This window comes from Centroberyx affinis, unplaced genomic scaffold (genome assembly GCF_046629955.1).
Source record: "Centroberyx affinis isolate AG114_WGS23_722 - 3 ecotype Tasmania unplaced genomic scaffold, CSIRO-AGI_Caff_v1 ptg000423l_1, whole genome shotgun sequence".
NCBI lineage: Eukaryota > Metazoa > Chordata > Actinopteri > Beryciformes > Berycidae > Centroberyx > Centroberyx affinis.
This window is the reverse complement of record NW_027279088.1, coordinates 13,891-30,851: the sequence shown is the minus strand read 5'-3', so window position 1 is coordinate 30,851 and position 16,961 is coordinate 13,891. Positions and strand designations below refer to the sequence as shown.

The window sequence follows — 16,961 nt, the reverse complement described above, 5'->3', positions numbered from 1 at the left end:
CCTGTAACGTCACTGGGCGAGCGTAAGGGAGCCACATGAGGTTTATAATCGGGAGATAGCCTCTGGCCTCTAGCTGATACGTGTGTGATGGTCCGTTCCATTCGATAGGCCTCCGAGGGCAGAGAGGGCGAGCTCTCTTTCAAAGCAAACACCGTCTCTCTCTCTCTCTCTCTCTCTCTCTCTCTCTCACACACACACACACATCCAGAAAGTGCACATCCACAGAGTATAAAAGTATACAAACAGTGCTATGTGCAATCACACACACTCATGGAAGTACGCTCGTAGCTACAGGCCTACATACACATGCAGAGCACAAAAAACACACACACACGCTCACATACATACTGTACACAGACACATACACACACACACAACCTGCCACACTTCTGCAGCCACAGGCCTCCGCTCCTAATTCTTCTCATACTTGTTGAAACCGTACAGCTTTCTCTGCCGTGACCAGCTGGTCCGTTCAAACATGTTAGTCATCTATGTTTCCGACCGCTGAAATTTTTACAGTGTTTCACAGACTTCATTGAATTTCAGACAGAGAGGAACTAGCCGTCTAATCCCGACTGAGAGATTGCTTTGGTTAGTGACACACAAGTATCCCGCGCGGTTCACCTATTAGGGCTATTCATTAATGAGACATTGGCTCCTACCTAAAAGAGAGGGATTCAAACAAACAACGTGCAGTCACAGTGATTCACAGGCAAATAAACACATTACAAGGATTTTTCCACTTCGTTAATTGAAAAAAAGAAAAACACCTTCACATGGGGGAAAAATTAATATTCCCTTTGAAAATGTTCTAGGAAGAACCGCATTCAATTAAAAGTCACGGCTTATTAATACGGCCCAGAGTAGATCCAGACTGAATCCATTACTCTGGGCTTGCTCTCTTATCCACATATCCACACACACACACACACACACACACACAAAAAACACACACACACTTACTCACTTTTTAAGACACACACAAACATGAGCCTTCATTCTGTTCCAACAGTGCCATTTGCTAAAGGCAGCTCACAGCACACACACACACACATGCACACACGGGGCACTAGAGCCAGAATATACAGCAGAAACTCACCACAAGCAGCCTATGGGAAATCAAATGAATGTGATGAAGTACTATGTACGATGCTGGGATCATATTCCAGCAATCATGTGACAATGATTGTTTCCTACAAACTACAACCCCCTAAAAATAAATATGCATGTAAGCCAAGTCAGTCACCATAAGTGTCAACATAGCTGAATCTCGTAGTACTCCGATCCCATCAATGGTAATGGCTGGCTGTACTGGTTGAGAGAAATACACTATATTTACTTATCATAAATCATAAAAGCTATAATTCTGCTACTTGTACCAAAAGAATTCAGCTTTATTCCTTAAATCTGAAATAAATACATTGAAAACCATATATTAAGAACAAGCCCAACAAACCAAAGCCCCCCCCCCCCCCCACCGCACACGCACACGCACGCACGCACACACACACACACACACACACACACACACACCCCGCATCCCCCCTTCTGCTCCTTCACTCTGTCGATTACTTCCAGCATAACAAGATCTGGGGGCGCTCAGGTTCCAAGAGCCGGTCCCCTCTTGTATATTTTTGTGATGGGATACTAATTCATTCTCAGAGGCTCCGCATAGCAGTAGCATGACACCGACTCTTACATCTGGCATTGGACACAGAACTGGAAGCCGTGCCAACTTGCAGTAAAAGTTCCAGGCCAACAGGCAGGGAGTGAGTTAGAGGGAGTGAGCGAATGGGCTGTATCGTATTGGGCTGCCTGCTTCCCCTCTGCCCACCACTTCCCCTCCTCCATAATTTGCTCCTGGTGCTACAGAGGCTGATTTAGCCCGGCGGGACCTGGGGCTTAATCCTATTCTGTTTGGCTGGGAAGATGAACGGTTGGGGAGCGGTGAGATGGGTGCAGAGGGAAAGAGTTTTTTTTTTTAAAAAGGGGAGCTGGGGGGGAGGTAGACAGGAGGGGATTTTAATATGACAGCTATTAAAAGTATGCGTGTTTACGTCTGTGTGTGCATACCTTTACATCCTGGTTTGAGGGTGTCTATGCTGCAGGTAGGTGTGCATACCTGTATGCTTGCCTGTGTGCAACTGCGCATTGTGTAGATGTCTACATACTATATGTGTGTATGCCTGTGTGAGAAGCTGCCTGTGTTTGCTTGTCTTCTGGAGGTGGGGGGTGGGTGGGTGGGTATGATTTCCTATGGGGTTCCAATCAAAAAGACAGAGACGGGGCTGTGTTTGATTCATCTGACGGTTCTTTGTTTCTCCCGTTCATCCTCCTCTCTCCTGCCTCTCTCCAGCGCCCAGATGGAGGGGATCAGGCCTGACGACAACAGTCTGTGTCGAGTTACACGCTCCGGCTTTTGTTTGTGGAAAAAGCAGGAGGAGCGCACACCATGGTCAAAGTGATGTTCAATGTCCCGTTTAGGAACAACAACAGCATATGGACAGACAGAGCCGCCGCACAGAGCAAGGCAACATGCAGAGAGCAATAAGATGAGAACGCTGTCTGAGGAAAAAAGTCAAAGCTTTCAGCATGTTCCAATGGCTCATTAACCACTTAAGAGCTTTCCACCATGTTTGTAAATTTTGTCTGAGAAATATGACTGCGGGTGTAACCATACTGACACAAAATGCTGCAATCACTCTGGGACAAATGCTAACTTACGAAATCTGAGAGCATTGTTCAAATCTTCTGACAAACACTGTTTGAAATAAAACAACCCACTAGTCCTTCTTGCAAACATCCTTTAGACAACAATGGATTATGCTCAGAAATGTTGTTTTTCTATGAAGCAATGAATGACCAAAGAATATCAATCATCAAGTCTTAAGGTTGAAATTTCCAGTTTCCAAGACTAATCACTTTAGTTAGAGTATCAGTTGACATCATTAAGAGGACCCCAGCACCACAGAGACATAAAATCTTAGGGTGAGAGACGTTATTGTCACTGCCCTCCCCAACAGACCCCACTCACCAGGTAAATTGGCTACAGCCTCCCTGACGTGCCCACTGCCCTCCTCTCCCTCGCCCTCTTTGTGCCCTCCAATCTCTCCGTAGTAGAGGGCAATAACCAGCTCTAAGATGCGGATGAACATAGGCAGCTGCTGGTCAGTAATGGATAACTTCAGGCTCTCCACCATGGTCTGGATCTGAGGAAAAACAGAGGAGAAAAACTATGAGAAGTGGTTTAAAATTTGAAATTTGATTTGTTAAACTATAGGTTGGGACATAAAATGGGCTGCAGGCCCAACCGCTTCTGGTGGGCCCCCACACAGCATGAATAAGAATATTTAATGGAAAGGCGTAGGGCTGCCCGAGACACTGTAAGAACTGGTAGGGATTCCCCTTTGGCTAACTGGTGGATGCTTGGTGTTCCATGCGGGAGATGCAATTTCAACTCCTGTTAAACAAAGTATATGGTGATGTGCAGCTACAAGCCACAAACCATGGGCTGAATCTAAATAGACGTACAGCAAGAGTGACAAGAGAGGGGTATGTACAACCCATAATATACAGACAAAAATACAATGTCAGTATAAAAAGAAGTCAGATCCAAAAAAGAAAAGGTAGCCAAACAATATATGTAACATGCTGCACAACAGCTAAACAACATTTCACTTAAGCACAGGGTTTTGCATTATGTTATATAATATCTTTTGAATCTGAAGAGAAAGACTTAGTGGAAATAAACTATAAATGGCAGTATAAGCACCAAATCACAGTCAAAAACCTAAGTATTTGGTCTGCAACCAAAATTGTTTTTGTTTGCTGTTGGCGTTGCTTGACTTGCTGTAACAAAGACACGGCTAAATGCGGCAAATCTTTGAAATAAATTTCATATTGTTCTGTTGCTGGGTCAACAGCAAGACAAGAGGCTTATTTTAGCACACTGACCCACAAAATTTGTGACTGGCTGTATATAAATGGGAATGGGTCACTTCGGTTTTAATTCCGCCCATTGAGAAAAACAGTTAGTGGGACTGAACTACACACCAAGCAGTAACAAGAGAGAGGTGGCACTGGAAACAAACATTCTGAAATGACTGTACATAAATGCAGTACATAGAGATATAAACCACAGACCATAAAACCTAAACAAGACACAGTAATGTCTAGGTTTTATCTCCCTATTGCACTAAATAGTGCTGTGGGTAAAAAGAAAGAAAGAATCCACTTTCTGGCAAGGATAGCTTTACAAAAGCTCACAAAAAAAGGGATGAAAAAAGGCATCAATAAAAGAATTAACATGTTATTCTTATCGTCAGGGATAGTTTACATTTGGGTACATGAACAAGTCTCTACCAAATTGAGGAAGAAGAGAGCCAAGACTCTAATCTGTGATGCTCAACAAACACCTTTTGGAGCTTCTCCACTGACAATAAGTAGAAAAATGACTCTGGACACTGACAGTACCTATGATGATTCTCTGGGAATTGGAGCACTTTTCTGCTCAAAACTGTTAACATTGTTTTCAAATTAAACTCATTTGAGATTGATGCTCAAACAAACATTTACTGAGTTCACAAACTCCTCACAAACACCTCACACACAGTTCATGGAGTAATCCAGAAAGAGTTGCTTCATGACATTACAGATTTGGTTCTCAAGACTCGGTTCTCTCAGTTACATGGTAGACTTGTTCTTGTTCACAAACACTGATTAAACTGTTCAAGATTATATGAATGATAAAGAAAGAAAGAAAGAAAGAAAGAACGGTACCATATTGCAAAACAGCAGACCTGAATTAGTTGAGATAGTGATAAACGACCAGTAAAATCTCTTTAGGGAACACTGAGTCAAAACCAAATCCCGATGGTTATTGCAGTGACGCATAACATTATCTGCAGCATTATCTTCCATTTCTGTCCAGGAAGTAAGATTTTCCCAGAACAAACTTCCCCCTTCCACACATGTCTAAAAACAATACAGGTTTGGAACAATGGAGTTAACTTAGTCATTATCCTGCCATTGATTTGAGAGCAGCTAACCTATCACTAGGAGGTCAGACCTTCGACTAGCACAATTGTATTGAAGCTCTTGCAGCTACGACAGCTTTAGACTTTCCCATACCAAAATGTGTGAGACATTAGGACGCGAGGTGATTAATCAAATTATTAACACCGCTTCTCTGTTTATGCCACATCCTTGCAACATCAACGCCACACAAAGTCCTATCTCCAGCTTTGGGAAGTTACTGGAAGGCACTCAAGCTATTGCTACATTTTACAGCTGCTCACTTTGATGACAGATGGGATCTTGGAGTTGATGTTGTCATAGGTGAAGTGGAGGCGCGTTCTGAAGGAGCATTTGTACAGCAGCGGGTCCTGGTAAAACTCGATCTTGCCGCTGGCATTCCGCTTGTCCAGGCACACTGTGCAGTCGGCGAAGTTGATCACTTTCCTCAGGACCAGCTCTGGAGCTGGAGAGGGAGAGGAGAAGACAGAGACAACATAGATTAACTCATACACTCCAGGTTGGCACACACATACATTGTGCTTGGCACTAACTCACTTGCCCACACACATGCATGAAAGCATGTATACGCATGCACAAATGCAAGCGTACTTAATGTCAGCATAAGTACACACACACATACACACACTAACAGAGAGCGTTGGAGACAGGAGCAGGCCCTGGCAGTAAATCTCCATTATCTCTGGGTCTCCTTCAAACGTAGGAAATGGGGAGATGACACTCTGCAGACACCACAGGGCTCTTATGCAGTGTGGCATTTACAAGAGGTCCAACTAAGTGGTGTGTGTGAATGTGTGTGTCTGTCTCTGTGAGAGTGTGTGAGAGTGTGTTTTGTGGGAGCTATCAGGTGTAATCAGTTACAATTATGTTTCTCAATTGTCACCGACTCACTCATCCTTCACTCACTGATAACAGCACTTGTCATTCTCTGAATAGTTTCATTCTCCAAACAGGACCAGTAACTATTGTTGTAGCCACTACTCTGTTCACTGGTTTGGAACAGGGCCCACTTGTTAGAGGATTTCTCTACCAATAACAATGGTCGAAAACCACCACAATGATTTTTTTGTTGATATAGGCTTTTATTGTGATGGCATGACAAAGCAGTTCTTTCCTCAAAGTTATGATTCCAGTTGAAGTTGAATTTTGTGGATTTTAAGAAACAGACACATTTAAACTGGTCCAATACGTCTGTTTGACCCTAGTTTGAACTAACAAACTTAAAACACCTTGTATATAGGTTCTTGTCTCAGTGCAGTTACCAGTTAATCCCAGTACCAGGGAATGTAAGTGGCCATTGCTCACCAGTGATGTCCATGAAGGCCCTCTCCCATATATCGTCCACAGTGTAGCACTCTGCTGAGGTGATGTTGACCGACAGCACGATGTCATCCTCCACGTACTTCAGGATCAGGTTGTTCACCACAATGTTCACGTTGTTCACCACGCGCCTGATCAGACTCTGCACGTAACCTGCACAGACACACACACACATTTTTAAAATCAACACACACCAAGATATAAACAGGCATAAGCAAATATAGACACACGCACATGCACACAGAGAGAAGAGGAGGACATATATTAGCTGCACGTTAATTTAGTGTTGATACACAGTAAAAGAGTGAAATCCAGAGCTGCATTCCCTGAAAGCCTAGGCTCAGTACCACTGACCCCTGACATCCTCACGGGCTCGTAAATAAGAGGAGGGCCTGACATGTTATTTTTCGCCACGGTCTATCCCTTGGACATGAGCAGTGCAAAGAGCTAAATATCCATAAGAAAACATTTTTACTCCTCACCCTGCCTGAGCAGCACTACAAATCTTGGGTGAATTTATGGATCTCTGAAGGGCTCCCCTCTCCTCTCAGATGTGGAGTCCTGTTTAACCCCAAACTATGCACACGCTGCCTCGAACATATCCTCACAACCCCCCCAAAAACCACTCAGGAGCCTGCATGCTCTCTTAAATATAGGCAAGCTCCGCAGCACGTACACACACACACACGCATGCATGCACACAGCACTTCCTAGATATTTACACGGGATGGGACAGAGAGTTATGGATGGCACAATGAAACTTTGGCCTTAGGAATGCCAAGATTCCAAATGAATGATCTATCCTGGCGAGCTGATGACAAGGAAAAACAAACAAATGGGCGACTAGTGTTGAAAAACATTCAATATGCATTCACTTGATAGTGTGACGACTTGACAAGTTTATGCTATCATTGACTTTGCCTTAAAGGCAATAAAGAAACATTTAATTGGAATTTTTACATATTGGGGGATATGAAAAGAAAAGCGAATAAGAGAAAAGGGGATTTTGAGATTTTGTGGTGATTGAGAGCAAGGGCTAGGTAATGATGGAGAGAGAGAAGAATAGAGAAATAGATTTTATGGTGAGAGTGAAACATGGTGGGGTTTTTGTGTTGATGGAAAGAGAGGAGGGGGAGAGATGAGAGAGTGAGCAGGAGAGAATGAGCAGTCCCAGAGATTGGGTTTCAGCAGAGCTAGGGGAGCCATCCTGCAGTGTTACCAGTACCTCCTAATGGCCAGAGTGACGCCCAGAAACAGAAGCTTCGCAGGAAAAACATACATGGTAAGGTCATTACTCAACAAAGTAAGAAAGAACTTAAAATATTACAGACAGGGGAGTTTCGACCATAAAATATGAAAATATACAGCAATAAATCCTCCTAACCACAGGACCAATGGCATTATTCATTCCTCCCATGTACTGTTAAACACAGTCACTCCGAGTTAAAACATATAAACCTTTAATGCTTTTTCCTTATTTTCCAAACCAAATGTTTGTCTTCCTGTATCTACATGTCTGGCCCGGGGCATAACAGAACCGATAATTAGGCAGAACTAAATGGTGCTGTTGATGAAAATATTTATATGAATTGGTTAGCTGTTCTGCCACTTGTACACAGGCCCGACTACACATTAGCATAATCCAATTGACAAAATTCTCCTTACTTTGCTGCCTGACCAAACAGAGTGGCAGGAAGAGGGGATGACATAATATAAACTCAACTCATAAACGCAATGTGTGTTCGTGACATGTGTGCGTGGTTTTGCATGCATGCATGTGCGTGCCTGAGAGTGAGTGTGTGCCTGGTTGCTTGCTTGCGTGCATGAATGTGGCTGTGTGTGTGTGTGTGTGTGTGTGTGTGTGTGTGTGTGTGTGTGTGTGTGTGTGTGTATGTGTGGTTCTGGGGTCAGTCAGAAAGCTGCTGTCGCACCTGCAGCCTGGGCAGTAAAACCAGCGCTTTGCCCCCTGCTATTCGCCTCTCTGGATTTAATTTACCCGTGTCAAGGCCCTCTCTCTTTCTCTCTAGCGCTCGCTAACTCTTGCTATAGCTCTCCTCGCCTCACACCCGGTCCAGGGCCCCCGTCCGTCTCTCCGCGAGCCATCGCGCCGCTCTGAACTTCTGTAAACAATTGACACAGCCAGCACCTGTGCTGCGGCCCACAGGGAAGGAGCCCACTTAAAACTGTTCAACCATAAAATGACTGGAAAAACCAACTCCTTTATGTGATCTCAGCACAGGCCAAGTACTCTCTTCTGTGCAATACAGGAAAGAAACACTATACTGTCCATGTTCACCCTTTTTCCTGTATATGGAAAGTATTAGCAGCTATTAGCCATGCCAGTTATTAGCCACCGAGAAAAAGATTGACAAGTCCATCAGACAATAAATATACTGTATGTTGGTCCTGCGGTGTTATTCTAAAATGTAATTATTACAGTTAGCAATGTAGCCTAGACCTTATTAAAAAAGAATGCACGGCTACTGTAGGACAACAGCGCTTTTCAAGTGTGGAGTTTAATTCCAAGAACACTATAAATTCCTATTTACATCTCCTAAGGATCTTTTATTTGTCTTACAGGAGCATAATGATACAATGTCCAGGTTTAAAAACGTTAACGTTTAACGTTAAACGTTAAAAACATTAAAACACGGCCGGCCAGAGCTGAAGTGTTGATATAGCCTTGTCCTCCAGGTCCATTTTCCTGCTTCTCCTGACTCCAAGTTACTTGCAGATTAGAGGTTTACAATGAGGTCCCCTTTTCTGCTTCTAAGCAAGTTACAGTTCCACACTGCTGGGACAGCCTGCCTAGGTCGGAGAAAAGACAAGGGGAGACCCTCTGACCCTCAGTACTGTCTAAATCTCAATGCTACCCACAGTAAAGTAGCAGGCTCAGATTTTTGTGTTTGTGTGAAGCTTAGTTAAAAGGCAAGCAAAGACAGCAGGTTAGTAGACTACCAGGTTGGCAGCAACTACAGCAACAGGGATGTAACTTCCACCTTGGCATGAATTTCCTGTAGTGTCCTTGAAACATCACTACTTATTTATTATTACACAGTTATTATCACCCATAATGAGTGCCATGGAGTTACCCCTTGGGCCTCCCATAAAACAACTCTACACACACACAACCCAGCCAAGCGTGGTACAGAAGGTCTCCAGTACACAGTGGAGAAAGCACCAGCTTTTACCAGTATGGGATATTCTCTATCCATATAAGTAGCATTTCCCAGTAATACCAGAACAGCTGCTGTATTTATTTTCTAAGCAGAGGCCCCAGTACCAGGACAGCAGTAGCACTGGACCACGGATTTATCACAGGAGTGTGTTTGCTTTTCAGCCCATGAAAATCTCAATCTCCCCCAAATCACACGCATACTTACACAACCACGCATGCATGCGCAATGCTTGCACGCGCAATGCTTGCACACACACTCAAAAAAACACAAGCGCATAAAAACATCAGTCTTACACATAATAAACATATACAAGTGCATGCACACACCACCCCAAAATGCATGCACTCGCACACATGTATGTACATGCTGGTATGCACACACACACACACACACACACAGTAGCAAAAGCACGCAGGAAGAACGCACCCACACGCACATTGAACTTAGCCCTTGAATTAATGTGCATACTGTGCTTCTGTGGCTGGGTGGGAAACTACAATGCCTTCCAGACAGCAGCTGTTGAACTTGACAAAATACAATTGGATCTGAGCATCATTATCCAACAAACAGGAATGCTTAGGACTAGCATTTGCTCCCCAGGCTGCGTGTTCCAGGTCAATGCATTAGTTCACTGGCCAATAGGGAGCAACACAGGACAATGGTCCTCCGACGCTCTAGTACTCCCTACGGCAAAGGCAGAGATAAACAGCACTGGATGACTATACACCCATAGCAGTGTTACGTAGGGGTGGAAGAGGTTATACAAATCAATCTGAGGCTTGTGGATACAGAGCGACCGTAAATGTTTCAATCACATGTCCTAAAAACCAAATTGCTATATGTGTCAAGAATGAATTTGGCCAGTGAACTCAAATGGTCCTATAGTAGCAGATGTGATGCGTCTCCCATCACAGCGTGCGCGCAAGATTACTTAATCTAGAGAAAATGCCATATTGTAAAGACATTTTACACTAAATGTCCTACTGCAGTTGCAAGTGAATTTTTTTTTGTGGTTCTTCATTTTGAAAGAGCGTAGTATGCGGATGGAGATTTTTTTCGTACAGAGGCAGTTTTGAACCTGCCCTGAATGTAAATTTGGTCCACCCAACCCACAGGTAGCAAGCCAAGGCTAGACTCAAAGACAGATTGTACCATTTTGAAATCTCTTTGAACCCAAAATAAAAAAACACATTTTTCAACAGTGTGAATAGGGCCTAAGAAGGAACCCACTGGAACAGAGAAATGCGGTTCTCACAAACGGTGGCCGCTGGTCCCCCACAAGCAGCAGTAAACATAATCACTCACAGAATCGCCCAAGGTGGAAGCACTTGGTCTTTGGTCTTTGTGTGGCTACCAATCCCATGGCATATGAATTAACATCACTATTTTCCACCACAGGGAGAACAGGGAGGATAAATCCATTCAACATGTGAGAGCTTAGGGCCAAATGACTGGATAATTGCTGGTGGCTGCTTTCTAGTGTCGGCCGTGTTTTGTTTTGGTTGTTTTGAAGGGGAGGGGAGCAGACGCAAGGAGGTGGTTTGTCGACGTAGATGCTGACGAAGAGGCAAGACTAGCTTTCGCCCTGCGTTGGTCTCACAGCTAACACAGGTCTTAGCCGCATATTATCCCCACTCCCCCATTACCCCTCCACCCACCCCCCACACACACACAGTGTCTGTCTGTGGCCATCCCTGCCTGCTGGGACAGAAGCGCTGTGGTGTACTGTAGATGTGGTGCATGTGATTAACTCAATTTGAATTTGGAGAAGCATGCATGTGGCGTAAACAAGGAAGGAGGAAGGGCAAAAAAGGAAACAACAAAACATTCCTTGGGTCTCTGTTGGAAACAGAAACATGAAACAACATTTGATTCAGGGGAGTACAACAGAATAAAAGCTGTTCTTTTTTCTTTGTATCAAACTGTAATCCATCATTGGAGGTCTAGAAAAGCAAAATCATCGAAATTAAGTTCCTTGTATTTCAAACTGATACACCACATCACCCCCAACAACTGACCAGTATTTCAACACCTTTAAGGATACATGGCCAACTTTATGAGGGACTGGGATGGGAATAGGCACTTGGGACATCGACATTCATAGCACAGTGGAATATAAAAAACACAAGACAAATGAATGAATGTGCGTTACCTTCAAATGCTGCGCCATGTGTCCTCACTTTTAGAAAACGTCCTTTAACAACATTAAAGACTCCTGACAGGTTTGTTTTATATCTCATTCTTAGGAAAACATCCTCTGTCTGAGTCATAGCAGGTTAGTCTTACCTCCTCTACCTTTTAACCTCTACCTTTTAATTAGGAGGGCTCGAATTACTGCATTCATCTGCTTCCTTATTGTTATTGAGGTGCCGCGACCTTTGACCCCAGAGTTGTCTCTACAGCCTCTAATGGATCGGAGCCAGGTCCAGTCCTGGAATGGCGTGGGGTGCACACACATATGAACACAAGTCCACACAAACACACACTGGAGCAGACACAAAGCTACATACACATGGACATACACACAGTCTCACACACACACACACACACACACACACACACACACACACACACACACACACACACACACACACACCTGGGAGCAGATCTGTTGGAGGCAGGCCCAGAGGGAGGTGCTGGGGTGTGAGGCACCCTGCTTTAACAGCTGGGGAACGATATTATCTCATAACGTCAGGCCTGGAAATGGATTCTCCCCAGATACGACCAGCCAGGAGTGTGTGTTCATACATCCATGCATACTGGGGCTCTGGGAGTGCTGCCTTATGGTTGGGTGTTAGACTGTGACCTAGCTCTTAAAAGCTCAAGCCCTCTCAACTCTCCTTTTTTACTGTTCTTTCTCTCTAATAGCCATATCTTTTCTTTCCATCTTTAAACCCTTCTCTGCCACCCTCTCTCTCTCTCTCTGTTTCTCTGTCACTCTGCAAGGTGAGTTTTTCCATACCCCCAGACCTTTTCAGTGCCAGTTATATTTTTTCAATATAATGTTGCGTGCAAGAGCTTTTTATATACCTTTTATATAGTGTGTGAGAGTATTTAAATAAGATGCTGAGGTCATGCACATCTATTTCTCTCTTTCTCCAGTCTTTGCATAAAAACCAAATGACCCAAATACTAAGGTGCTTGCATTAAAATAAAGAATAAAAATATATAAGATAATAAAAGAATCTAATGGGGTCTGTGTGTTTTATTGAGTGTGTGAGAATAACCTTGAGTGTCACCTCAAAGAGCCTCTTTCCTAAAGGAAAAGATTAGAAATTGATAAAAATCTTAATAAACGCTTTAAAAAGGCTGTTGACCAGCCCCAATCAAACAAGGCCCCTCTTTGTGAGGTGCTGTAAAGGGCTGGAGTGAGGCAGGCATGGAATCCATGTTTCTGTAGGAGGCATGTGGTCAAGTGGCCTTGCTGATAAGAGCCATCACTCAGTGATTTATCATAGACACATCCCCCTTCTTCGCTCTCTGGCTGCATCAACACTGGTGAAAAATGCAGATATTTCACACAGTGTAAACAGATAAAATCTATCTTTTAATCTAGCATTGATCTGCTACTTCTGGAGGTAGTGAGCTAATAATAAGCTAATGGGTTAGTTTTAAAGCCAAATTCTTGTTGTTTGCACTGGCAAAAATGTCTCTTTTGATCTAGCCTTCTTGGAGGCAACATAGTAAAACCCACATTTCTCACTAGTGTAAATAGGCCCTAATCTTTGTCTCACTCTGTGGCCCTGTCCTCCCCCACTGAGGCCCTGCCTGCCCTGGTGGTCACTCCCTGAGCAGGGAGGTAGGGTAGCCCCACTGGCCCCAGGGCCATCACTCACCTGGGGGCAGGTCCGGGTCGCTGGGGGCAGCCTGTTGGAGGCGACGGGGTTTGGCCAGGGCTTTAGAGCTGTCTGAGGCGCTGCGGCTGGTTGAGCTAGAGCCACTCTCGTGGTCGTCCTAATGAAAAAACAAACAAACAAGAAGGCCTGTGAGGGTGGGTAGTGAAGTAGATGGAGAGTTAGGGGGAGCAGACTCAGTGTGTGTCCCTGCATGGCTGTGTGTGCAAGGAGCAGAGGAGTGATCAGGGGAGCATCCACCACGCATCACCGATCGTCAACCCCCGCACCCCAAACCAGCCCACTAACCTCCCTCCCTCCTTCCCCTCCCATTCCCATTTTACAACCACCTTCATGGGCTCTACAAATAAACTCTGGTCCTTGGATGAGAGGGGCAAAGGCCTCTGCTCTCCTCTACAACCAGGACATATCATCAGCACTCAGAGACCAGGGGACTGTTAAGCTCCGGAATGTAAGAAGAAGACCTGTGTGTGTAGGTATGAGGAGGACAGGGTCATCCCCTTCAAAGATGAGCTTACAGATAAACAAAATGAGCTGAGATTAGGAGAGGGGGTTATTTATTGGTTCAACCAGTTGAGTGCCTTAGTTTCGAGGGTGCTCTATGACTAAGAGATGAGGTGCAACTAAAACAATAGGGACATGAGGAGAAACAGAGGTGGGGCCATTAACGTTGCTGGGGAGATGACTGACAACCAGCCACTTTTAATAAATCTACAGCTAAGGTAACTACAACTATCGACATAGCTTAGCAAGACAGCAACTGCTCTTAAAAAGAAAATCCTCCCTAATACAGAATTTCTGTGTTATTCCTGTTGTCGTAGATGTCCAATCAATACTTTTTAGCAATATGTTTGAACTCTCTCCGAAAGCTTAAAGCAGAGAACCAAGGCTCTCACATCTGATGTCATCAAGTGACAAACCCTGGAGAAGCTCCATTAACAATAAAGTGACTGACTTTGTGGACTTGTAAAATTTCTACTAGCAGAATGTAGCCTTCTCAAGAGAGTCTTGGTCTTCTTGTTTCCAAGTTTTAGGAGAGACTTGTTCATGTTCACAACTCTTGATTCAACAGTTCAAGATCAGAGATCATTGGAATAAAATTTGTGAATTGTGTTTTTGGCTGGATCTTCCCTTTAAGCTAAAGCACACACAGAACAAATATTGTTCCAATTTGGAATATAGCCAGGTAATTTACACTCTAAAACCCTTAAAACTATGCATAAACCAAGAGGAATTGAACCATGATTGAATTAGAGCTGAGGAAACAAAACACATATTGACTACTATAGCTAATATTCTCCTACTTCTCTACTTGTGTTCAACCACTAATTTAACCAATACCTCATATTCACATTCATAGTAGAAATAAGTCTGCAGCAGAAGATGGAAGGAATAAAAGAAAGAAATGAATGCACACAAGAAAATAGTCATTAGTAAAAGGAAAAAAGAAAGGGAACAAAACATAATAGAACCATTCTAAAAATAGAGATGTCAGAAAAAAGGTAGAGAGTGGGGAGCGTTAACCCCCAGTATGGCATTGATTAGGGGTTACTGTGGCACTGTAACCTTTTCACAGTCAGCCTGGGCGGTGAGTTAGTCAGACAATCCGGACAAAGAGAGGGAGGGATCACATGTGGTTAGCATTTAAACTGGGGATCAGCGTGGCAGAGGGTCTCAGGAGTCAGCCCTTATCCTGACTAATGTAAACAGTGAAGGTGTCAAAACCAAACACATTTGGCAACTCCGTGCACACACTTTATCTGACATGTACACACACAGATACACACACCAAATTGCACACACACATACGTGCAAATGAAGACCCACGGCCATATGTTTCAGACATATACTCATATGATGTATGTACATACACACTACACACAACTAACACACACACATTCTCTGTTTCTGGCACTATTAAATGACGATGAGGCGATTGCTTTCTCTGCGTGCGGGTGATGAAGATTACATTTTAAACATACTTTGCATAATCTGAGCAGTGGACACACTCACAGAGAAGCAAATATCCCCCAGTGCGGTAAAGTAAACAAAGAATTGCCAAAACAGGCGAGTGAGGCTCTGCGAGAAATATTTACACGTCGGTTCAGTAAGGGCCTTTGCGGTGGAGCTGCACTTTGCAAGCAGTTTTTTCTCCATCACTGAGTGGTGGGAATTGGTAAACAGAACGGGGAGGAATAATAAATACCTCATCAAGGTTCCAAAGTACAGAGATTGGCAAATAATAAGATGGAGATTTGTTGCTGATTATTCACACTTCATTTGTTAAACTTGCCGTCACTTCAAAAGCTGCATCTGCACTATTTACAGATATTTTGATAGAAAAGACAAAAGGCTGGTCTCTAGATGAGGTAAGTCAATCAGGGGACATGCTCACATGTTATGGTGGTTGGTTTACATTGTGATACGCTACTTTGAGCACATTAAAATTAGAAACACTCTCCCTGTAGCCTCTCACATCTATACCTAAAGGAATGCATAGCCCTGCAGGCTAAGAGTACATTGAGTTCAACAACTCAAACTGCCACTAAAGGACTAGACCGCCAAATTTGGCAGTGGTGCAATTAAGCGCTCAATGTCACCGTGGGCAGTGAGCTATTCTCCAGGGGTGAAAAATGCCTTTTCAGAGGGAAGCCCTGGGACAAATGAAGCCTGCCTCAGCTGCTGCCGGGTAAACTGATCCCTGCAATGCCACGGCAGGGCACAGGACAGGGAGGGAGGACGGAGGGATGGAGAGGGAGGGAAAGATGGAGGGACAGGGAAAGAGGGCTGGAGAAGGAAGGGAGGGGGGGCTTGCCTGCAGGCATGTCAACTCAGCTGTTGGCCAAAGATGACGGCAGCAAGAAAAGAAAAAGAGAGACAAGAGACAAGGGGAAGAAAACAAAGAGAAAGTGTAAGAGAAAGTGTGAGAGAAAGTGTGACAGAAAGTGAGATCAAGAGCAACAGACAGAGAGAGAGAGAAACATAGAGAGAATGAGAATGAGACCGATTGAGGCAAAGAGAAAAGGAGCAGACCCTGGCAGTGTGAGTGACAGGCGAGGGGGACCCCCTACTCAGAGGGTAAGTGGGCACCCATGGAGGGTTAGGGCACAGGAAGGCCAGGCCTGACCTCTGTCCCCCTGCAGACGTCTGGCTCGGTCAGGGACCAGGAGGCAGCGTGTTGGGCCTGTCTGGAGGGTCGACCCTCGATGGAGCTGCTCAACACATTAGTTGAACCCCCCCACCACCTCCAATAACTATTGGAAACTATCACCTATTTAGATACCATCACCATTTTCACAATGCAAACAAACTAGCTATAACTCACATGATACCAGAAACCGGTAATATCTTAACTGCTGTTTGTGGACATAACAATTACCATGCAATTTACATGTAAACTGTGATGTGAATGAGTAACACTGACGAAGAAAATTGCATTTTTAGGCTAAGTGGACCACATGGGCTACTTCAGATCACAATAAGCAGCGGTTTTGACCAGTGTCTGTGAACTGACTAAGCCTAATAGGACATAATGCAGTAGCCCAATTTCATATATAATATATTTGAAAAGCAT

General features: G+C 44.1%; 1 protein-coding gene across 1 annotated transcript in view; it reads right to left on the bottom strand.

Moving 5' to 3' along the window:
- LOC139641993 (intermembrane lipid transfer protein VPS13B) overlaps positions 1-14,733 on the bottom strand; it is a 333,765-nt gene extending 319,032 nt beyond the window's left edge. Inside the window, exons 1-6 of the mRNA XM_071516677.1 lie at positions 14,729-14,733; positions 13,717-13,780; positions 13,370-13,487; positions 6,340-6,507; positions 5,298-5,479; positions 3,035-3,209 (exon numbers count right to left, since the gene is read on the bottom strand). Coding sequence (XP_071372778.1) covers positions 3,035-3,209; positions 5,298-5,479; positions 6,340-6,507; positions 13,370-13,487; positions 13,717-13,780; positions 14,729-14,733 — 712 coding nt within the window. The remainder of the gene's footprint in view (positions 1-3,034; positions 3,210-5,297; positions 5,480-6,339; positions 6,508-13,369; positions 13,488-13,716; positions 13,781-14,728) is intronic.
- Positions 14,734-16,961: the final 2,228 nt, after the last annotated feature.